Consider the following 23,311-nt stretch of genomic DNA (forward strand, 5'->3'; position numbering starts at 1 on the left):
TGAGCTGGTAGGCAGAGCCCCAGTGCCCCTTAGTAGAGGATTTGCTTTCAGTGCCCTTATGGGTGCATGTTTCCATCCATTGCCAAACTCTGTAAAAAGCAATTGACAGTAAAGATCAACCTGGTTGCCGCAAAGCAAACTCCTGGTCTCTTCTTTGTACTCCAGTGCAGGTGAAAATATCTTCAGATTATTGGCAACGGACTGTAAATTTTTTCTTCCTGTGCTGATAGTGAAGATGGATCTTTTTCCCCCACCCTGTTCTGAATAGTGGGAAAGAAAAGAGTTGCTTGGGTAGGGAGAGAATAGAGAGTGGGTTGGACAAAGTCATGAGTTTGGAAAGATGGGGACATGCACCATCATGTGCTGTGTTCTGTAATCCAGCATGAAAACAATTATTAGCAAGTACTCACAGCAGGCAATGAGACAGAGACCCATGAAAAGGAGCTTGTTTCTCCTTTGTCACTTTCTGAATCCTGACCTTGCTCTAAGGGGACTCAACAAGACAGATGTCAAGGAGCTAAGTACGTGGTGATGTCCTTCAGTGAGGTGCATGTTCAACGCTGCATCCCTGTGGTGGTTATCATATGCCACTGTATGCTGTGTTGGCTTTTTAGTGTTAGCTTAGCTTTCACGGTGCTAAAGCTGTTGTGTTACATGCATCTATAAGGTACTTGAATTCATACTTCTGGGAACAGAATTCTTTGGAGAGTCTAAACTCTTCTGCAGCTCCATCACTGCCTTTGAAAATTGGTCTAATACCAGCAGTAACGGGTACTCCTTGCTAACTCAGAGTGCTGAGTTGAAATGTCAGCAGGACATTTGTGTTCCTGTCTCTGCCTATGGTTTTGTGGTATGCTGGGTGGGTGATGGGCAGCTGTAGTTGCCCTCTGGAGGGCCAGAACCATGGGTGGCCATTGCTTTGAGTGTTCACTGGGCATAGTCTCTCAGCACTATTTTCCCCGAGTTGCAAACGAAGCATATGGAGGTCTTGCTAGAAGGACACTGCAGGATCTGTCTATACGTTCACTGTGAAATGGGTATTATGTTCTTTTTCTGTCATGGTGAGTACAACTATTCAATAAAAGTAAGCTTTATAATTGCAGTGCCCTAAGGTGACAGTTGCGTTTAATCTACATCCAAACTATACTGTTTCCACTGACCTTGTCTGGTGCCTGTATGACCCTCAATACCCCTATGGACTGTGAAACATAAACAGAATTATCTGTGTATGGAGACTTTCCTGTCTCTGCTGAGGACAGGCACAGCAAGTGGCAACAATCCCCACTGCTTTATATTCTTTTTTATAGGCAAGGGAGCTGCAACTCCAAATCATTAGGCATTGTGTGGGAGAGATACAGTAAAAATGACCTTACAGCCTCTCTAAGTCAGCAGAGACACTAAATCAGCTGACAGATACAGCAGGAAAAGAAGGCTGTGGGGAAAAAAAAAACAAACAAACCAAAAAACAAGGGTAAACCAGAGCAATCAATCACGTCTGAGTCAGGTTTGTCTTTTTTTGTTTGGCCAGGCTCTGACAAGTGGGGACACACTGGAGGAGAGCTGTTGCCTCCACTACTTCCCACAGAAACTCCTAGGCATGGAGAAACCTCGTTCTTTCTGCAGCAGGATGCACACTCTGTGTGTGTGTGTATGTACATGGGTATGCTTTTTTTTGGCTAGCTGATATTGCAAAGAAGCTGCATTGCAACCCAAAATTATGAATTGTACTTGGAACAACTCCTGAGCTGTGAGCAGTGTGAGATCATGAAATGAATCTGAAATCTGTGGCTGAGCATCTCCTGCACATCTTGCTGATAATCAAGCTTTTAAAAACCTGTGTGAAAGAGCTGAGATGAATTCTGTGCTAACTCAGGCTTGTTGAACTACATTTCCCAAGACACTTGTAGGTGGAAAAAAATGTGGAAGACCTGTCAGAGGATGCATCTTCTCCAGGAAAAAAAAAATGTCATTCCAGATAAGATATACAGATCTCTGTGTGACTTGCAGGATGAGTGAGCAGGCAAGTATGAGAGAAGGGTTCTGCTGCAATGGATAAAACTTCATTTCTTCTTAAACAGAACAAGTTTGTAATGGAATCATTGAAAAGCAGGCTCTTCAATCTCATTTTTTCTCCTCTTGGAATAGAATTACTTTTCAAATAATTACACGCTTTTCACTGTAGCCTCGGTTACTGAAATACCTCCTGTTTTGTCCGACACAATCCCTGTCTGATTTATTGAAAACAATAATTTATTGTTATTTTACAGTTTCATTCATTCCTTTATTCATTCATTATTCCATTAAGAGCTTGTGCATTGCAAAGTCGTGTTTGAGTTTTCTATGGTCAGGTTCATCGCATGGTTTACATTGTTGCAGAACTCCCTGCTCCAGCCTGGCCGCTGTCTGAGTGTGTTGGGGTCGCTTGCTGCCCTCTCCTCTCACAGACAGCCCATGGAAAGGTCATCTTGCAGAAGCTGGACCAGCTCTGCTTCCCTTGTCTGATCATCTAAGTGTCGTTGGCACTGAAGAAACAAGGAGACAAGGCCATTACCCAAGGGGTTTACAGCCCAAGCAGATGTTAGCACTCAGGCTTCTTGAAAATTTCCATATGAACTATTTTTCAGTGGAAAACAGTTTCTTGACTAATTGCGTTTGCTTAATGTGGTCCTCTTTCACTGAAAAAGGGAAAGTCCCAAACTCCAAAAAAATTCAATTTGGAAAATGAGTTCCTGTAAAACACTGTGATCTGAGGTTGCCATGTCATGAGTCTTTCCCTATTGAGCCTCCCCTTGGATCACAGACAGAAAAAATCTGTTTGGGTCCCCAGGGCTGCTTCCTGCTGTAACAGCACCCCCGTTGCATAATCCACCTTCACACTAGTTAGGTTTCTTGCCTTTACACTTCCATTGAAAAAGCTACTCCAGAACTTTGCTAAGTTTTAAGTATTTTTATTATTTTCACCCTAAAATTATTCACTAGACACATATGCCAGTTAGACATTTTGCTAATGTTGTTTCACACATTGTAGCTCTCTCCTCTTGCTGGTCTTTACCTCTTCTATGTTGTGGCAGTAAGAAATTGTACTTGTTTTCAGTCTTCATTTTGCAACATCAGACTGAATTTTCTCCTTTCTATTTCATCCTGCTAGTTCTTTTATGCACTTGTTTTCATTTATATTAATCTTTCATGAAACAGGACTGAACACAGTGCAGCAGATGAGCTTATGCCTGTGCCTCAAACGGCGGAACTGATGTTTCTTTGATTCAGCTGAAAACACATCACATCACAGGTCCTAGGATTTTCATCAGGGTTCATTATCATAATGCAGCCAAAGCAGGTCTTGGACTTCCAGATAAAGCAGAGGATAGGAGCAGGAGTCATCTGGCCAGAATGTCAATGAGATGTGGTAGAGGAACTTCAGTGTTGAAATAATTGATTTTCAGCCACAAGACCATGTGCTAACATTTTACACACAGACACACACACACACACACACAAAATAAAACCTCAACATTTTCTTCTGAAGACAACTCTCTTACCCTGACCGACTCTGCTGAGGTCCAGACCTCTTCTCGGTACTAGCTTTCAGGGCAGTGAACAAGCCCAGTAGAGAAGTCTGTAAAACCTGGACAAAATCAGATTTGCAAAACTTGACAGAGGTGTGTCTCTGAGTTTTGCTTGGCTCCAGGATGCACAATTTCCAATCAGAAAAGGTAATCAATGGTTTTGTACAGTTGCTTTTTGAAGGCCATTTGAGCACGTTTCAGCTGGGAATCTGACTTCTGTGTTAAATCAACTTGTCAAATGCCATTCATTCTCAAAGTGCTTATTCTACATACCTGGTAATACCTGATAAATTAAAAAATATAACTAAAACCAACTCATAGGGTAACAGCAGCCAACACAAGATCTTCCTTCTTATCCTCTGCAGAGCAGCTGGGTAGTCACAATAAGGCCTCAGAGCTTTACCATGAAGGTTGACTTTTGCTCTCCCTGTGGGCAGTGACAAACTCCAGATAGATGAGAGATTCCTAAAGCAAGGTCAGATTTAATGCAAGTGTTATATGTTTGCACCACAGAGTGTAAGTACAAACAAAATTTAAAGGCAAAAAAATTAACTTGATCTGCTGCATGCAGCTGGTCACTGAAAGATGAATATTTTTAATATTAAATACTGGAGATATTTCCTTTACCAAAATACGATAGGAAAAAAACCAAACATTTCTTGCCCTCCCATTTTTCCGTCCCTTCCATCGTTCATCTCCCTGGAGAATCCTGGAAACTGTTCCCTGCTTTCTGACAGTTGCCTGGAGTGACTGGCATTCTTGAAATAACAGCAGCCCAAATACATTGGGCTGTGTTGCAAACTTTTCACAAAGGGCTCAGATTCTCTTTTTCAGTTGACTTAAGTCTAAATTTTCACTTCTGGCTAAGGCTGCTTCATCACCATGTGTTAGCTGAGCTCATGCAACATTGCCCAGTTCACAGCTGGATTCTAGCGGGGTCAAGATCCCTCTAAACCAGGGCTCCTGGTCTGTACTGGGCACAGAGATGTAGCCAGATACAGCAGCTGTATTATGCTGGTTTTCTAGGTCAGGAAATAGAGACTGAAATTTCTGAGGGTTTGGAATAGGGTAGACATCCTGTTAATATCCCCAGAAAGGTGTCTCAACAGCAGCATGGATTCCCACACTCATCTTGTCCCATGGAGATCCTACATATCTTTAAGCATGCTACAGTCTTGCCAGCTGCTGCCTGCATCTGCCCGGTTTTAAAAGTGTGCACATGTTTCACCAAGCATTGTTTTTAGGACCATGTAGCTCACTGTGGAATAGGATAGCAATGCCATTCTGTCTCCTTGTAGAGCTGTTGATCTTTAGCAGTTTAATTGCTAAGGTTGACTCACAGCCTGGGGTGGGGGCTGAGATGGAAAGGGGACAAACATATAAGTAATGTTTGTAAAGCTCATCACTATTCTCACGGGGCTTCAAATTAAGTATTGTTATCCTGCTGTAGGCTTGTTACATTTTTTGGCACTCTGACCTTCCCATACCTCCATATTTCAACTTTTTCCTTTGCTTCTGAGTTCTTTATAAAATGTCCCAGCAGCTGATGTTGGGTAAAACACAAAACTTTCTGTAATGTTTGGGACACAGCACACTGAGCTTCCCTTCTCTGTGACAGTGTGACCACATACATTACCCAGCATAAGTACTAACCACTCTGAAATATGGCTGTCTCTTGGAGGTGAAACAGTTCATGCAGTGGGGGTATTAAAATGTGTATGCTCAAAGTGAGACACCCACAACCAATCAGTGTATGGAGACTGCCATAGCAGCAGTGCACCAACAGCTCTGCTGGCATTGCTTGGCTGGTTTCTTGGTCAGTTTTGCAGTCCCTAGGGTTTTCCTTCCCAAACACATAGGTACATTTAAAGATCTGTCTGACAAACCAGACCTGCAGAAACATAAATGCAAAGAACTTTGGTAAAAGTATATCAGTATATCACCAAGGACAGGAAATACTTTCCTAAAAGCTAAAGAAAAAAAAAAAAAAAAAAAAAGATAGGAATGGGCAGGTAGTTTACATCCAAAATAATACTACGTGCTTTTGAGGTACTGTGCACAATCAAAATAATCATCAGTGTCAGTTCTCACTGTAACCTCTAGTAATTAGAAACTGGCTTAAGAGAGAAACAGTCATACAAACTTCACAACTAAGGTCGTACAGCCTGAGCATGCAAGATGCAGTCAAGAAGGCTTTGCTATACAAACATAGGACTAGTCTCTCAAGGAAGTACCTTCTGGAAAAATGGACCTATTCCCTGTTCTGATCTTCACAACAGCCCACCTCTCCTAACTCTTGTTTTACTTACAGTCCTGATCCAAAACTTACCAGAAGTCTATAAAATTAATGGACCTAAGCTCATGTCTTCCCTGCTAAATTGGGATTGAGAAAATGATGTTGTTCCTAAAGTATGGAAAACAGATTTCCTAAACTGATTGGCACAGTGCTGGAATGGAGACCCTTTCTACACGAACAGAAAGAAAGTCTTTGGAATGCATTTTTGCTGAGATTTTTAGACACAAGTACATTATTCTTTTGACCGAGACAGGATCTTCCTTGGGCTCTTCTTACTGATGTGGCAGGAGAACTGGAAGCAGGGGACCCGGTGTGAGATTAGAAACTGCATGACAGCAGTTACCGAGCCAAGAGGATGTGCCTTATGCATCCCTGCTGGTTGGTTGGGTGTGAAACCGTGGTTACCCTAGGCCACAAATAATTTTCTCTTGCTGCCTTGCAACTATTCTCTTTTGCCACAAGATGGGGATGTAAGCACGAGTTTAGGCCAGGTATAAAAAGGCTCTTTCCCCTGCAGGAATGATTCTCCATGACCCTTGCCCAGTCAGGGACCTCGTTTTGTTGCTATTGTTTTGAGCATGTATACTGGCAAGATACATTAATTCATTAATAATAGCTGGTGGTGCTGTTACTGAAGGATGTTTGGGTCTAAAACAATTCTGTTTCTTATCTTTGTTGAAATTTTAAAAATCTCTGTGATGTAGTTGGCCATAAACCATTTGAGTTCCTTGCAATTCCATGTGAAATTTTAGATTATTGCAGCAATAGTAAGAGCAAATCTCTCGCTAAAAATACCTATGTGAATTTATGTCACTAAGTAGAGATTAGTGAGCTAACGATTAGTCAGCTAATAGCTGACTATTGATTTAGGCAGCTAAATCAATTCTAAACTTACGTAAGCTGCTTTATTTTCTGTTTTCAACTTCAGGAGTCATCATACCCACTAATGTTCTGTCCCAAGTGGTCAAGGGAAGAAAACTAGGCTAAAATGTGGCTGGGGCAGGACCTTGTCCTGCAGATCTGATGTTTAGCTGGCAGCTTGGCTGAAGTGAGTAATAGGCTACCTTTCATAATATAGCAATGGGCAAGCACCTGCAAGGTTTTGGTAGAAAATATTATGTCCACTACATGTTTATTTTCATTATGTTGCTGTAAGGAAGCGTCCCATTCCTCCTGAGCTAAAGGCAAGTGCTTAGCATACTCAGCCATTCATTTAGCCGGCATTTTCTTAGGCCTTGCACATATAGAGGGGGTTGAAAGGGACTTCAGCACCCAAAATCCCATCTTGCATCATCCATGCTCTGATGTGATACATTCTTTCATCACCTGTTTGGGACCACTGACATGTTTGTTAATAGTTCTAAAACACTCTAACAGAGCTGCTCCAGGATGTGGGAGCTCTACAGAGATCAAACACTCCAGCACTTTGATGAAATTTGTTTACAGTTATCTGGCGGGAAAGGAAAGCAAAAAAGGAGAGGAGAGGAAGAAAATGAAACTTCAAGTACCAGAAGCCATAAACCTTAAAAAATCTCCCCACCTCAAAATACTATATCAAAATGTTGCTACTGGACACTCTTTATTGTTTACCTACAATAAAAAAAAAAAAAAAAAAAAAATCATAAATCTTTTTCCTGTTTGTCACCACTGATTATTTCTGTGCTTTCTTTTACAGTACTGTTCATAAGATGAAGAAGTCATCGTTCAGAGTTCTATATTCAGAGAAGTCACATGTAGTAATGAGTGCCTCCAACAAACACTGACTTTTTCTAATAGAAATTTTGTATTAATAAAGTAGGATGTCATAGAAAACAAAATGATGTTGAGCAGCAGAACAACATTATTCAGGCTTGATTAAACTGTAAATTGTGTTTCAAGAACAAGAATTTGGGTTTTTACTTTACAATTGTAAATTTCATATCAGATGTCTGCTCCCTACATCCCTCCCTGACTTGAAGGGCAAAGGTTCTGTGAAGACATTCAAAATTCATCCTATCATTTCTGTAGGGTTTGCATTGGAAAGAAGCCACACAACAAAGTCATACTCCATCTTTCAGTGAGAGAACTCTCAAAAATACTGGCTTTAATTTTACATCCTCCGTGTGCTGCCTGGTGGCTTTTGGTGTTTCTCCATTTGGACAATGCAATGAAGTCAAAACGAGCTAGTTTCTAGTCTACTTTCTGGTTTTCATGCAAAGTGCAGGGTAGCCATGTATTGTTCAGAAAAGCAAACAAACAAGACCCCCTCATTTACATTCATTTTAGATTTTTGTTATTTAAGACATTTAATCTGTTTACAAGAACAACATCCTGGGAAAGTCATCTTTGCTTTGACTCCAAAACCCAGTGTATTTTGGTCTAATGTTACTGAAGAGCAGCCACTATTGTTAACAAGCAAAGATACAAGGAAAACTGATCAAATTGGAGCTGGTGGGGGAGAATGCAGAATTTTGCCCAGCTGCTTGAAGCAGTTAGTTAATTTGATTATTTATTTATATTTACTTTGTGTCCTCCAGCGCTGGCACACAGAGGAGTGGGATGTGGGGCCCTGCTGCTAGTCCTGACCGCTGGCAGGCTGAGCTCAAGTGCTGGTGTCATCACCAGCCTCTGCACATCTTTCTTTGTAACGCAGGCGTAGGCTGTGTTACCGAGCAGTAAAATCCTCAGGAGCAGTTTGGCTGTCATGCAGCTTGCACTGCATTTAGGCAGAAATTGTGTAACACGCTTTGTGCTTTTAGTCTCCCACATACATTTAACAACCATAGTGATTTTTAGTATGACTTCATGCAGGCATAGTGATTTGTTAATTTGTGAAAAGTTAATTGCTGTGATATAGTTTTGGTTTGGGGAACGGTTGACATTTCTGTGTTGTGCTACAGGCTGGGAGCTGGGGTGGCACCAGCAGCAGCATTCCTGCTCCAGGTACTCTATTGCTGTTTTAAAAATCCAGCTTTCTCTGGATCATATCCTAAATTATCACACAGCCCTGCAATGCTACCACACAGTAAAATTACTTAGATCACCAAATCCTCAAATGTCAAACAGTTTTGCACAGACATGTTTTAACTTTGTAATTAGGTAAGCCTGAAGAAGCCTAGTATTACTTTAAATAATTTTGTAATTAGTATAACTGCCTCCATCTCATTGATTCAGTAGGCTGGTAACCCCGCTGCTTAAGTACACATTAATTTTGTACTCAGCTATTTGATAGCTATTTGTTTTTCCTTCATTCCTTATCCTTATAGTTGTATTTTACTGAGCCAAACTAGTTCAGTAATGCTTCAGTACTTCACACAGGTGTCTTGATTTTGATTCTTTTTAATGCATGCTTTTTTAAAAAAAAGAAAAAAAAAAGTCTCTTGCTGTGGCTTTTGGGATTAGAAGTTCCAGTTAGTTACACAATGGTAGAGAAACATGTCAGTCATATGCATTGGTCTGGCAGTTTCCAACTGCTCTTGCATGCTTCTTGATTTCTTGATTTGTCTCCTTCTCTCACCTGAGCTGCCAGGTGTTACACCATGCTGGTCACTGGAGTATGCCCCACATTTAGTTGGTCTGGCCTTCTCATGGGTGCCCTGCAAGGTCACGGCAAGTGTCCTGTGGCTGGCTACTTAAGCTAGCCAGGAAAGAACAGTGTTCAAGGATGCCAGAGCTGGCAGTAGACATTTATTTCACAGCAGCCCACTTTTATGTGGGCTGTTGTGAAATGAGTGCTGAATTCTGATGTCACAGTGGAAATAATGAATAATAGTCAGGTTAAAGCAACATATTGCATAGCAGAGATAATGGGATTATTCACAGAAGTGGTGTGAGGAAGTTCCTTTGAATGCTACCCCAGCTGTTCTTCCCCTCTGGAAATCAACATCTGAGGTTAAATGTCTTATTTGTAAACAAGTGGAAAGGAAAAAAAAAATTTTTTTTCCTTTCTTGATTCGTTGCACTATTTTATTAGCCTGTCCTTTGCAATGTTTTTACACTAGCTTTTAAATGATAAGTGGAATTAGAGAGTAGATGATGGACATGTGTATCAGCCAGATGTTGGCTCCCCTTAAAAGATAGGCATGTTAAAAAAGCCATGAAGCAGTTCTTGCTTTATTATAACTATGTAGCTGAGAACTACAGGAAACAACAGTGTGATCAAAGGTAGGTAGGCATGGTATGTCATAAAATCTAGTGATAACTAGTGGGTCTCAGACTTTTCATCAGTTTTTCACAATGCATTTGCTCTGATTTGAGCTCTCATGGCTCTAGACATATTTATGACAAGTTGCATAAATATTCATCCTGAGGTTGTACTGCTCATGCAGTATAAAACTCCTCAGGAGTAAAAAAGGGCAGAGGCAGTGGCTTGATGCAACATCTTAGCCAGAGAACATGAAATAGCATAATGGAGACCTTATACAGAGGTATGCTTTTTTGTTGTTGGGTTTGGGGAGTTTTTTTGTTTCTCTGTGATAGGCATGACTGCTTCTGATATTTTGTTTTCTAAGGATTTTTCTGAATTGCTTACAAGAAAACAGTGATGGTTTCCCAAGTAGAGTGCAACCTACGGTCAAACACCACAGCACATCTTGGCTGATTTCTGTGGTGCCAGAAATACATACTGGTGTTCCCCATTCATCACACCTTTCTTCTCAACAGTCATCCTGAAGGGCAGTGGTCCAGCAAAGGCAGAGGAGGAAGATCACAGGATATAGAAACATGTCTCTGTGGGAAGGGTGGGAGGTGCAGGAAGGAATCCACTTATTTCTAGGCTGGGGTTAAGGAAAAGTTCAGGTAAATCTTACTCTGCCCTGAGCAGGGGAAGCTGGCCCTGTGGAGTGCTGATGAGGAAAAGTTAGGAGGGGACAAAGGCATTGAGGAAGTTACAGTCTGGTTTCCATTCCTCTGCCGCACAGGAGACGAGTATGCTGGCCTTCAGCTATCTCAAGACTTTATGCAAGTACAGAAGTGTCTTTATTAACCCAGAGAAAAGTTACCAACATGTCACAGCCCTGAGTGCTCCAGTGACTTAACAGAAGTGTGACTGTCCCAGCTCTGATAAACAGCTGTGGTGGAAAAATACTGCGCTCCAGCCAGAGTATTGGCTCTGGGGCTGCTGCCACTAGTGCTTGTCTTTTGATCTTGCTTTTTACAAAATAAGAATATACTTGCTGCTTCTCAACATACGCTTATAAAAGTGTTAATGCCGTAGCTGCTGTTCACGGTGGCTTCATGCCTGAACTCTTCACCCTCAAAGTCTCCAGGGAGTTGCAGTTTCTTATCGTTCACTCTCCAGATTACAGTTTGAAGCATGCCATTGGGTTTTACTGTGAAACTGCGATTAGGACTAAGGAGAGAGCTGCGTGTGATTTATGTGAAAAGCTAATTAGAGGTTTACAGTAAAGCAGGGGATAGAGGAGGAGATGTTACATCAGCTGGCTTTGAGAGTCCTACAGTGGACTTAAAAGGGAACACTAATGCCATAGTCTAACTTTCTGTTGTAAACTCGCAAACTGGGAAAGCAGTCATTTTGGCTTAGACCGGTTTAGAGAGGAAAACAGAGACTAAGTACGAAGGAGATTCTGATTGCAGTACTTAATAAAAAATAAATTGTGAATGAAAACTCAAATCTGCAAGTTAGCATTTTCCTTCTGATGGAGAGCTCGATAAAACGTTCTCTTCCTCCCTCTTTCTCTACTTGGACAGACTTTCTCCCGCCTCTGTACCAGAGGGAGGTATTTCTTAGAAGCACCTTCCAAAAAAGACCTTTGCTCCCACCCGGAGGCTCAGGCCCTGCTGAGCAATGTTTGCATCTGAGTGGATACAGAAATAAGCATTTCTTATGTGTATGTGCTTTTCTTCCACAAAAAAAGGGTCAAACTTTTGAAACAGCACAACTCCACAGTTCTGTTTTGAAACGTGTTTTAAACTTCTAGGACAAACACTGCTTCCAGCCTGAGGTGACCGGAGTAGGGCACTGGGGGAATTAATTCCTCCTCCCGCCGCTGCCATTACGTGACTGCTGGCAGTCGCTTGCTGTGTGGGGTGTCCTCCCCCTCCCCTTTTCGCTTTAACCTTTCTCTTATTTCACCAACATATCCCTAGATGGAAAAATCACAGGGGCGTTATGTTTACACCACTTCACACTTTCTAAATTCAGGCCAAATATTGCACCGCGTGGAGCTCTGATGGGCCCTGGCACGTCAGGCTATGCCATCGGAGGCTTCCTTGGCACTGGGGTTTGTTTTGCCCTCGCCGACTTGACTCCAGGCCATGCTGGCCGGCTCTGTTAACCTTTAAGTGTGCGAGGGCAGGAGACGCTCGCTATTTTCACCACGGCCCCGGTAATGCTACTTGGCTGAAAGGGGGTTTTGTGGTGCCATTTTCAGCAGCGGCCCAGTTCTAATCGAGCCCAGACTCTCGCACGGGCCGTGTCCCCCCCGATCCCGCTCGGCACCAAAGCGGCAGCCGCCGGCTGCCTGGCCTGGGGTCGCGGTGATGCCGGGGGAGGCTGCCCCTCGTCCGCCATGGCCCGGGGAGCCTCCGCAGGGGAGAGCCCTCTTCGCCGGGCCCTGCCGGCGGCTCCCGCGGGAGGGGCAGGGGGCAGGCCCTGCTCCCCTCGCAGGCCGCGGGGGCGGGCCGGCAGGGCGGGCGGCATCCTGAGGCCGGGCGGCATCCTGAGGCCGGGCCTCCCGCCTTGAGGGGCCGCCGGGCCCAGCGAAGGCGGGCGTCCAGGGCGGGCTGCGGGAGCCGGCCCCGCCGCCGGCCGGCATGGGGGCCGGGGCGCTGGCCATACGCGTGAGTAGGGGCTGGGCGGCCGGGCCGGGAGGCCGGGGGAGGCGCGGCCGGGGGAGCGGCTGCGGAGCGCGGCCGGGCCGCGGGGAGCAGGGGGTGGCTGGCTGCCGGCTGCCGCCTCCCGCCCGCCCTCCGCCGCGGTCCCTGGCGGGGCGCGGGGGGAGGAGAGGCCGGCCCGGGCCCGGTGCCTTCTCCTCGTCCCGAGCGCGCTCCATCCCCCTCTCGGCAGCTGCCGCTCCTTTGGGAAAGGTGAAGATTAATATAGGCGATTCCAGGCTTCTTTTTTTCTCGCTTTTTAAGCCAGCGAGCAGCTGCGCTACATCTTTCCCTGTGCTAAGGTTGCTGGATGAGCTGAAAAAGTGCGTCCCTGTGGCATATAAACAGCTTTACTCGACTCCACTCATGTCTGGGCGGCACTTCGCGGCGGTATCTTGCAGAGATGATTAAGTTGCTTTTACCAGTCTTGGTGATCAGTAACAGTTGCATTAATATTTGGACAGATTTTCCCAGTGTAAAATCAGATCTTCCATCTACCACTGAACTCTTTGTTTCGGAGCTGTTTTGAGGGGGTGATTCCATTTTGATTTGTGTTAGATGTATATTTTGGATAACTGCGTAATATTTTGTTCCTACTTAGCACGTCCTCTCCAGATCCTGAAACAAGCTCAAAAATTTCCTCTGCTGCTCCTGTGGACATGGGAAATGTCTCTTGGTTCTCTTGCAAATTTAAATCTTGAGTTTCCCCAAGTAAATCCAGCTCTGTGACTCAGGTTTTCGAATGCTGAAAAGGAAACGGGCTGGAAACCTGTAACTGAGCAAGATCGTGAGGCTAATTTGAGGCCTTAATTGGAAAAGCTTTGTGTGCATCACAGCTGCTCAGAAACTGCTCAGAGGATTTTTGCTGTGTTCTGAATTTAACCCAGACTACGTGATTTTTGCCTTGGCATGTGTCTGCCTGGAGTGAAAATCATGTATTATTCATTTAATCCTGAATGGGAACATTGCTTTTAAAAGGAGATGTGATATTTTAATAAGTCAAATTTTAGTTCAAACTCTGATACCTGTACTGTTTATCATAAATATTTATAAGGTGGTCACAAAAATGGTGATTTTATTTATATATTCCCGTTCTGCTTCACAAATAATAAAACATATTTGTGACCTTTATACAAGCAACATCTTCCGTAAAGATCAGATAAGCGTTGCATAGGACCTGAGACTGCAGAACACACGTGTGCTCCAAATAGCTGTGTTTAATGGGAAAAGCACAGCAAAGTGAGTGAACTGCCAGATCATTTTATATCTGAAAGAAGGACAGTCGTGCTTAGTAGCAGCACCAATGCAGGTGTTTATGCTGCTACAGACTGCAGTAAAAATATCGTCTCACAAACGGGGAGACTTCAAGGGTTTGTTTAAAATAAAAAGTGTATGCCTTGCTAAAATCTGCCTTAACACAGTCAAGCGCCGAGATCTAGGTAAGAGTCTGAGCATATTTGTGTTACTGTACAATATTCTCTATCTGTAAGGTTTCTACTACCTGTTTGTTAATAAAACACAGTGGGAATAAGTTCATTTTTAAGCATCACTCTAGTGGTGCACTTCTTAAACAAATAGATTGAACGCCATGGTAGCAGTGGCCCCTGGTTCCTGCAGTGTGATGTCAGAAACACAAGGAAATTCATCAGCAGAAAACCTTACTAGTTTTTTTGTTGAGGAGGTTTTTGTGAGGTTTGATGAGTTGTACTGTGGTTGTCTGTATTAGTGAAATAATGCTTAGGTGTGTATTGAAATCACAACTGGGGGGTGATGCTGGTGCTCTGCCTTGAGCTGTGTTTCCAAGTGTACAACACTGTATGCTGGTGTAGATTTCTGCCTATTATTGATCTTATGAATGAATTCTATTATATGTTATTCCCTTGGGTTTTATTGGCTGTTGTCTCATGTTTTCTCTGTCACTGACAATTGAAAACTTGTGAGAATGTTGTGCCTCCAGAAGAGCCTGTGGGATGCATGCAAGTAAGGGTTTATTGTGGAGTGGTTTTTCCACCCTCCTTACTATGTGTGATTAGATTATATAGTCCCTTTCTAATCTTAAAACTTCAGTAATGAAATTTCAGAATTAACAGATACTAAACATAACGTAAAGTCTTTCATAGGGATCCATTTCACCTGACAATGGCCAAAATGAATCTCTAGGGAACAGCATTGGGAAGAATGGTGCAGTGAATCTTCCCCAGAGTAGTCTCCCAGACTCTGACAGGCATCCTGGAGACAACTAATGGTGGTGTATTGGGATTTTTCGTGTTCGTGTTTGTCCAGTTGCTTTTGTAACCCATGTGAAATGCATGAGTTACAACAGCATTCTCTTGGGATTCCCCGTTACTTGTTACTCTAGTAACAAGCTTGCATACAAAAGTGTATCTTTCTCCCTTATCTTAATTACAGCCTACTTACACCCTTTTCCTGTTAGTTACTCTTTCAGTTTTCCCTCTGTTCATTTTTATTTTCCTGTTTTACAGAGATTTTCCTGTGGATTAAAAGGAAGTAAGGCCAAAACCTTATTCTGGAGCATAGAAGCCAGTTCTGATGGATGTGCTTAGTTTTGACTATGCAACCTCCTACAGCAAATGTGGCTAACGTACTTTTTTCCTCTGCTCCTTTAAGCAAAGCAAATCGGCTGTGAGATTGAAGGAGGACATGAAAAAGATAGCCGCACTTCCACTGAACAAGCAGAGGGACAAGACCTGTCCAAAGGTGTTTGGTGTGAGTCTTCTGGAGCTCCAGCAGCAGGGACTGAGCAAGAACGGCATCCCAATAGTTGTGTGGAATATAGTCGAGTACCTCACCCAGCATGGTAAGCTTAATGGAGTCACTTTTGCTTAGTAACACTCTCTGCAAGACTCTGAATTCAAAGGGAGGGATCTGTCTTTTTTTGTGGTACAGGGGCTAAATAAGGTTGTGGCACTAACCACAGGCAAAGACTATTACTGTGTGTGGTTTGCTGCTTTTTTTTTCTGCCTTGATGCTGAACTTACTTTTTAATAGGATGTTTATGAAGGTAAACTATGGTGTTATGAAGCAGCACACTCTCATAAACAAGATGTTCAGTTTATAAATAGAATGTATTTCAGTTGTGAAGGTTTGTGTCACTTTCTAGTCACAAAACATTTGTCTTTAACACTTTCTGACAGTGAGAAGACATAAGTATCCACATAGAGGTATTCACATGCACACGCACACACCCCCACCACGTCAGAGAACATTACTGAATAGGAATACATGTTCTTATAGGTTTTCAGATAGGTTCTAGTTATTATTAATCCTCGCAAGGAAGTAGGTGTCCAGTTCTTAGCTTCTCTTTGCATTCATTTAATGAGACTTTAGTTCCTGCTGTTCTGTTCTTTGTAGAAATCTATAGCACCACTGATGCACAGATGTAATCTGTGGCAGTTGTTCATCAATGGAAAAGATTTTGTGGAGGTAATTTAATTTTCTAAGAAGCTGCATCTGGTTTTACCCTAAGGTTTTTCTTTTAGCTACTCAGTAATGATAATCCAATTGCAGAGCCTTAGATTCCATGTCTGTATCTTGATAGACCTCAGAAGCTGATCGATGGAAGTGTGGCTTGAAAGTTAGCTTGGATTAAGGTACAGTGCAAATTTAAAACATTATCCTACCTTTATACAGCAGCATCTAGCTTGATCTACTTCAACTTGCCTCAAAGTGGTCTGCTAGAACACTGAAAGAGCAAGGATGGAAAAAGTTTTTGCATCATTTAGGGTTTAATCAAAACCAGAAGCTAACAAACACTCTTGACTGCAAGCTGTGCGCTGTTCTCTGTGTTCCATAAAAAGATCCGAATCCCACACGACCGTGTCCCAAATATGAACTAAACAAGCCCTCTACTCTGCAGCAGGATTAGCTAGGCTTCTGAGTGCCAAGGTGATTATCCAGCCCAATAAAGATACAATCTAATTTTTTCTCAAAAGTGCAAACAAGATCTCAAAGATGCCCTCCTACATGGAAAGTTCTTGAAATGGATGTCCTGTGCTTGCCTAACATTTGTTTTGTGAATTAATGGTGAAGTTAAGGGGGAAGACATTTTTAAGAAACCCAGATATGAATTCAAACTAGTTGGAGGCAGTGTTCTGTGAGTCATGGTTACTGTTTGTTCAGTATTGTCATATGTCTCCTGTTCTGCAAAGGTGATGTAATAGCCATTGTAGGGCTTCTTAAAGCCAGACCATTTCAGAGTGTCTCTCTAGCTCATGAGGAACTGACTACCCATTTGAAAAAGCCGAGCTGACTGTTGGGCAGCTACATCCTTGAACTAAGTTTGCGTTAAGCTGCCTATTTTTAAATTTATAGGTGAAGCCAAGATTTCTCGTGCTGAATTTACTAGTATCTGATTACTGTTACCAGTATGCCTACCCTCCCTTTATTTCCATAAATGACTGAGGAAGAGGAAAGTTTTATTTGCGTGGGGGCTGTGTCCTTTGTTCACGTAGTGCTGCAGAAATGAAAATCATTATTGAGATGTGGTGTTTTCTGCTGCCCCCAAGATGGCAGTACAGCAATACCACGTAAGAATGTGTTTTGTTGTGAATACAGGAATACAAGCTCCGTAAGCAGTATCTTATATTAGTCAAGTAAAATACTTGAGTGCTTGTCCATTTTTTTTCGCTTACTAGACTAGTTTGTCTGCTGGTCCAATAAAAGAGGTTATTTTCTCTACAAACTCTGCTGCATCAGTATTGATTTCTTGGGCTGGAAGCCTTCTGTCAGACTACTGTTTTGTGGTGTCTACTCTGAACTGATGAAAACTGTCTATATTTTGATCTTTTCAGTGTTATGTTTCTGAAGAAGAATAAACAGGTCTATAGACACAGTATTAGAAAAGGCAGAATTTTTGCGGTGAAAGTGTGGTGAAAAATTAATCTACCCATTTCAGTTTTAGGCACTTTACTGAAGCACATGCCTAGAAAGTGATGTCTGATAGTATGATTCATCTGGCTTCCTCCATAGAAACCTTCCTCTTTCTGCATCCCCTTCATTGGGTGCGGGGTATCTGGCCTGAAGTGGTATGCGAGTGTATTATTCACACTAGAATATCTGTTTCATCATATCACTGGGACGTCTTAGTTCAGATCAATCTCATATGCAACGTATAATTACAGGTATGACTCAGGAAGGCCTCTTCAGGGTAAACGGCAGCATGAAAATGGTAGAACAGTTGCGTCTGCAATACGAGCGTGGAGAAGAGGTGGAACTTGTTAAAGATGGTGATGTGTACTCAGCAGCCAGTCTGTTGAAATTGTTTTTGAGAGAGTTGCCAGATGGGATTATCACCTCTGCCTTGCATCCCAGGTTCATTCAACTTTACCAGGGTAAGTGAGAGGTAAAATCTCTATCCTTCAATGTGCTTGCTTTGTGGATAGTTGGTTATCTGGTTATAACTGGTTATTCAGTGAGCATAACCAATACTCTCTGTTTCTTTGTTTACCTACTTTGTTCTGCATTTCCTTTGACTTTAGGTCTTGGATGCTTCCAGAGTGCTTACAGACGTGCAATTCTGTTAGAAGAGACTAGAAAATTGTTTCTTAGGTGTTTGGTAAAGTCTGGACTATTCATAATTCTCTAATCCAGTTATAGCTGCTGAATATGAACTGGAATGATCAGCTGGTTTCTTTGAGCAAGCCTGTAGGCAATTTTGCTTCTGTTTTGCTAGGGTGATTTCTGGCAATTTCATTCTAATGAACTCTGAAAAGTTCTAACAACTTCATCTGCTAATCCTTTGGGCACGAAGCATATGTTGTCTAAGTTTCTACTTGTCACTAATAATGTGACTGCCCATCAAAAAATGAGCCAATTTGCAAGTAACAGCAGACTTTACCTTTTATTCCCTGTCATAGCACAGAACATGGAAGACTTCTTTTTTCCTTTCTTTCTTTTTTTTTTTTTCCTCCTCAAGTGGTAGATCAACCATGAGAAAGAACATCATTTCAGCTTTGGGAAGTTGAAATTTGCACAACTGTCTGTCAAATGATTCCTCAATCTAATTCATTTGTATCAGACAGTCTGTGTTGTTGTTATGTGGACTAGGTTGTGGTTGGCCATGGTCCTTGACCATGTGGGTTGGTGGCAGTTCTTTTCTCTTGCTGCAGGCGGTCAATACATCTTCTTGCTGTCTTCCTAAGAAGCTGCAAAGTGAGTGAGTAAATGTTACTAGAGGTGTGCTTTTTACAGTAAAGCAGGCAAATGGGATGCATGATGCAGAGGAGGAACATACGATCTGACATTCATCTCCAGTGGAAGATGGTGCAAAGCTCTTACACTCTTGTCCTGAGGTCTCCCTTACACTTTTGTTGCCTGCAGTGGAGATGAAGTTTAGCTGTTGCCTGGAGGAGGGAGAACACGATTGTGTCTTTATTTCCTTTTTGGGGCTGTACAAACTGTTGAGGGTGCACTGAAGAAGAGCTCTGTGCCTTCTCTTGAGTGCAGGCATTTCAGCTGTAATCAGGGTGTCTGTGGGCTGTGTAAAACACCTTCCCCATTTAGTAAAGTTGACTGGGCCCAAGGATAGGATTCAGGAAGTGTTGTGTAGGAAGGTGCCGTTGTTTTAAAAAGTCCCTTTTTTCTGGTCATCACTGTGCTTTCTTTAGGGTGTTTTAGATTTCACCGGATATGACTCATGTTCTTTCTTATAAATTATGGTTTAAGTGGCAGTTTTGTTTAAGTTGCACCTTTGCTGTTCTACATCCCTGTCCCCACAAAGGTCATATCGGTGTGTTGCACCAGGAGCTGCAGATGTACTTTGTGAACAGTGCTGTTTGCAGAAAGCTCCTTCTTCCCACAGGAAATACAAAATCCCACCAGTACTTTCTGTGGAAATGAGATAGATATCCTTACATAGCAGATTTACCCACCAAGCTTTCTTGTTTTAAAAAAAAGTTACTGGTATAACTTATGAACCCAGTTCTGCAAAAGTCAGCCCAACTGTGACGCGTCTTCATAGCTAAGTTTCCCTGTGTTGCACAATAAACTCCAGTTACAGTCCCACTATAATTTTGATTAGGAAAAAAAAAATATTTGAAAAATGCCAGATTGGCCATTACAGCAAGGGGAAGACTTTTGCCAAATTTGAAGAAAACTGAGGGGTTTTTCATGCCCTAGAATATACAGCATAAATGAGTTGCTGGGAAAGGCACTGATGACTTTCATCAGGTTCAGATTAGTTTAAGTGGTAGATGGGCCGTTGTTTACAGTTAAATGATCAACCAGCTGTGCAGGATTGGAGTTATCTGTTCACTTATCAAAGTATGTACAAGGATATTCGTTGCAAAATAGTACCAAGAGAGCGCGTGCCTGGGTGTTCTTTTTGTAAACTATGAAGAAAGTAGATCAAGCTGTTTCTGAGCCAACAGGTTATTAAGAAAAAAAAAATTGAATCTGGAGCCACTTCGCTGCATGTCTATGGTAAAGGCAATTACAAGCTCTGTTACAGCCTCTGTTCCCTCCTGTTAAAGCTTTGCATGGGAAACAGTTTTTTAGGATTATGTTAGAGATCCTCTGGAATATTTTCAAGGATTGGTATCAGCATTTTTTAAAGACAGCTGAGATCTTGGCCTGAGAATAACACACAATTACTTTACTTCCTATAAAAATCGTGAGGGAGTGATTCCTCTAGTTAAAAATAGTAAGACTGAAAATTACAAATTTGACCTGTAGCTGTAACCCTTTTTAATCCTGGGTATAGTCTTTGTTACCAAACCAAAGAGTAAATAATCGGCCCTTTTATGAAAAAGAGAGAACCTGACCTCTTGGTAGTTCAGGAAGTCCGCCCAGCTGGGTTGGCTTGCTGTCTGCAGCCTGTGCAATGTTGTGTGAAGTGGATCTCCGCATGCTGCCCCCAAATCCTGATGCATTACTGTTTATATAAATATTCAGCGTAGTGCCAAGACTATGCAGTTCCAGAAAACGTCATGTAGTATATCCTAAACGCCATTTGGTGTGTCCTCATGTTCTCTCTCTGCCCTAGGAGAAGGGCATTGGCAGTGGGAGCTGAGAAGGGCCTCCCTCTGTAAATGATGTTGATTGGAGATATGTGTGACAAGTGCAGGCCAGGGATTGCTGATAGTGATCTTTGCATTGGCCGGTCTCTTCAGGGCGCCTGACAAATATGAAGGCTGCTTCTTACAGGGAGTCCTGGGATAAAAAATGTCCATCACAATCTCTTTTGTGAGGCTTCACTGGAGAGCAGAGCTGTACTTGCCTGTGCAAAATGAGCCATGCTTAAAGTGGTGAAAGTTTCTTTCAGACATCTCGGCTGGAAGAAATCAGCAGCTCCCATATTGCAATCCCCGCTTGAGCTTGTTTATTCCTTCTGGCTTTTCATTCCTTATCTTTTATATCATGATCACTGGCTCTTATGTACATACTAGGAACTTTATGCAGGGCTCTTACACCCTTTCACAGGTCACTTGCTTTCAGTAAGACAGGTTGCTATTGTACTTTTCCTTTTTAGCATACAGAAATCTTTTCCCTTGTGTGAATTTTTTTTTTTTTGTCACTGTTGCATTGCCTTCTCCAGTTGGGGTACAGTGAAATGTGGGCTCCTGTCTGCCTTTGGTACTCAATCTAACTGAGTGCTATTTGATCACTCTGGCTTCTTGACATTGCTCCATCCTAGAGAATTTATATTTTTCAGTGGGCAGCTGCTAGATGCGAGTTCTATCTCACATATGTCCTCCTGCTCACAACCTGCCACGGCTGGCAAGGTTTTATGTGGTGCCTATGAACAGCCCTGCTAGTTTCAGGGAGAGTGATGGGAGGTGGTGGAAGGGAAGGAGCAACTCCCTTCTGGATCAACAGGTCAGTTTAGGGAATGCTTAGTAGCCAGCAGCTGTTTGAGTTATATGAACAAGCAGAACCAAAAATCTAGGTTGTGTTGGGGGATTTTAGAGGTCAAATTTCAACCTGAACAGTGACTGTGAAAATTAGTGTGAAAAGGTGAGAGCTCACCCTTTAACCATAGTAACTGCAGCAGTACAGTAAATCAGATTCACTAGATGTCTGTGGTTCCCTGGGATCTTGTGGCATCATTTTAACCTTTTCCTTTGGCTTTTATTGTCATTTTGGTGTTATCAGGACCAGTTCAAACTGGAAAAATAAATTCTATTTTTCATAAGAAGAAAGTGGGTTTTATGCAGTAAAAACTCCTGGAACTGCGTATCTTATGCGGATGATGACACTCAGCAGAGCCGCAAAAGAAGTGAGAGTGCTCTGCTCTCAGTATGTTGGAATGAAGCATAAATACAGCTCTGCAAAGTGCCATGATGATGCAGAGCGAGGGGTCTCAAGTTGGATTGTGATCACAACCTTCTCATGATGAGGTCTTCCAGCATTTGTGATACTTATGGCAACAAGGTGTGATTTAATTATTTATTTTTTTTTTCCTTTTTTTCCCCCCTCTGAGGCAGGATCATGTCTGAAGCAGATTGTTGCTTGGCAGAGAGACTGGAGTCCCACTTCCTGTAGGTTGTGGAGGTGGAAAGAAATGCTTTGATTCCTCCAACATCAGGGTGAGCGCAGTGGTACTGCAATATACAGCCTGCTGCCTATGTGCCAAAGATTAACTTCCTAGGGCACGTTGATAGCTACAGACAGATGCAAGCTTTTCTGTATGCTCTCCAGGCTGGTAGTATGCAAGGCAGCTGAAAGCTATGCAGACATGGTAGCATGACACTGAGCCTTAGACTCTCTTCCTCGCCTCACAGCAGAGATAATTAGCTAGGGCATGGCACTGTGCTGATAGGGTTTCAGTGCTTCCAGGCTGGAGTTGTTTGGGGTCAGACCATTTGAGACAAGAGCAAAGCAATTACACACACCTGTCTGCAGGCATCGGTACCTTTAGTGATGTTCAGGTGGTGTGCCCTGCAGGGGGAAGGAGTCGCATGAAGGATGGATTGGGGAATTAGATTGTGTCTGTAGCATGTCAAAGAAACTCAATATGTTCAGAAATAGGATGAACCAATGGAAAATATGTCCCTCTTGCTGTGATCTGTGGGTGTATACTGAAATTAAATAAGACTGAAAACACCCTTGCAAATGTGTCTATGCCTCCTACACTGTTGAGGCTCCTGTTTCTGGGTAATTAACATTTTTAGAGAGACTGCCTGTCCTTTTCAGTTGTCTCCTTGACTTGTCCCTCAGTAGTGAGTCCCTAGCTCAGTTCTGAGGTGCTGCACTGCCCTTGCTGGCTTCCTTGGCCCTCTGCCTATGTCATGCTGTGTTCTGTGTCTTCTGGCTGCTGAGCCTAGATGTGGCCTGAGGCTGCTTGTTTTGTTCCCTTCTTCAGCCTAGAAACCACCATCTCATCCCTGGTTTTGAACCCTTCCTGGCTGCTCATCTAGCTAGGCTTCTCTTGCAGACCCCTGCTGCTATGCTGTCTGCTTCACTTGGCTTCTGGCAGGCTCCCAGAATAAAAAATGCCTTCGACTCTGCCTTGAGACCACCTTCCCCCTTAGCCTTCATTCTTCTTTTACTCCTTTCTCCTCTGCGGTATTGGGCAAAATTTTCAAAAGAGCTTCATGTACTATGCTTGAAAATCACGTGTTGATGGGCTGGGCATATGTGAAAATATGGCTTGAATATAGGTTCCTGAATTGCCTTT

General features: G+C 42.8%; 1 protein-coding gene across 6 annotated transcripts in view; it reads left to right on the forward strand.

Annotated features, from left to right (window-relative positions):
• The window catches only part of FAM13A (family with sequence similarity 13 member A), a 168,775-nt gene that overhangs the window by 20,298 nt on the left and 125,166 nt on the right, over positions 1 to 23,311 (forward strand). For 4 of the 6 annotated variants that reach the window (XM_074905580.1, XM_074905582.1, XM_074905584.1 and 1 more), the window contains exons 1-3: positions 12,552 to 12,642; positions 15,304 to 15,493; positions 17,817 to 18,026. In XM_074905580.1, the coding sequence (XP_074761681.1) occupies positions 12,616 to 12,642; positions 15,304 to 15,493; positions 17,817 to 18,026 (427 nt within the window). In that variant the 5' untranslated portion in view covers positions 12,552 to 12,615. Of the gene's footprint in view, positions 1 to 12,551; positions 12,643 to 15,303; positions 15,494 to 17,816; positions 18,027 to 23,311 lie in introns of those variants that run through there. The other 2 variants (XM_074905581.1, XM_074905585.1) reach the window with 2 other exon arrangements.

Source organism: Athene noctua, chromosome 4 (assembly GCF_965140245.1).
Source record: "Athene noctua chromosome 4, bAthNoc1.hap1.1, whole genome shotgun sequence".
NCBI classification, from domain to species: domain Eukaryota; kingdom Metazoa; phylum Chordata; class Aves; order Strigiformes; family Strigidae; genus Athene; species Athene noctua.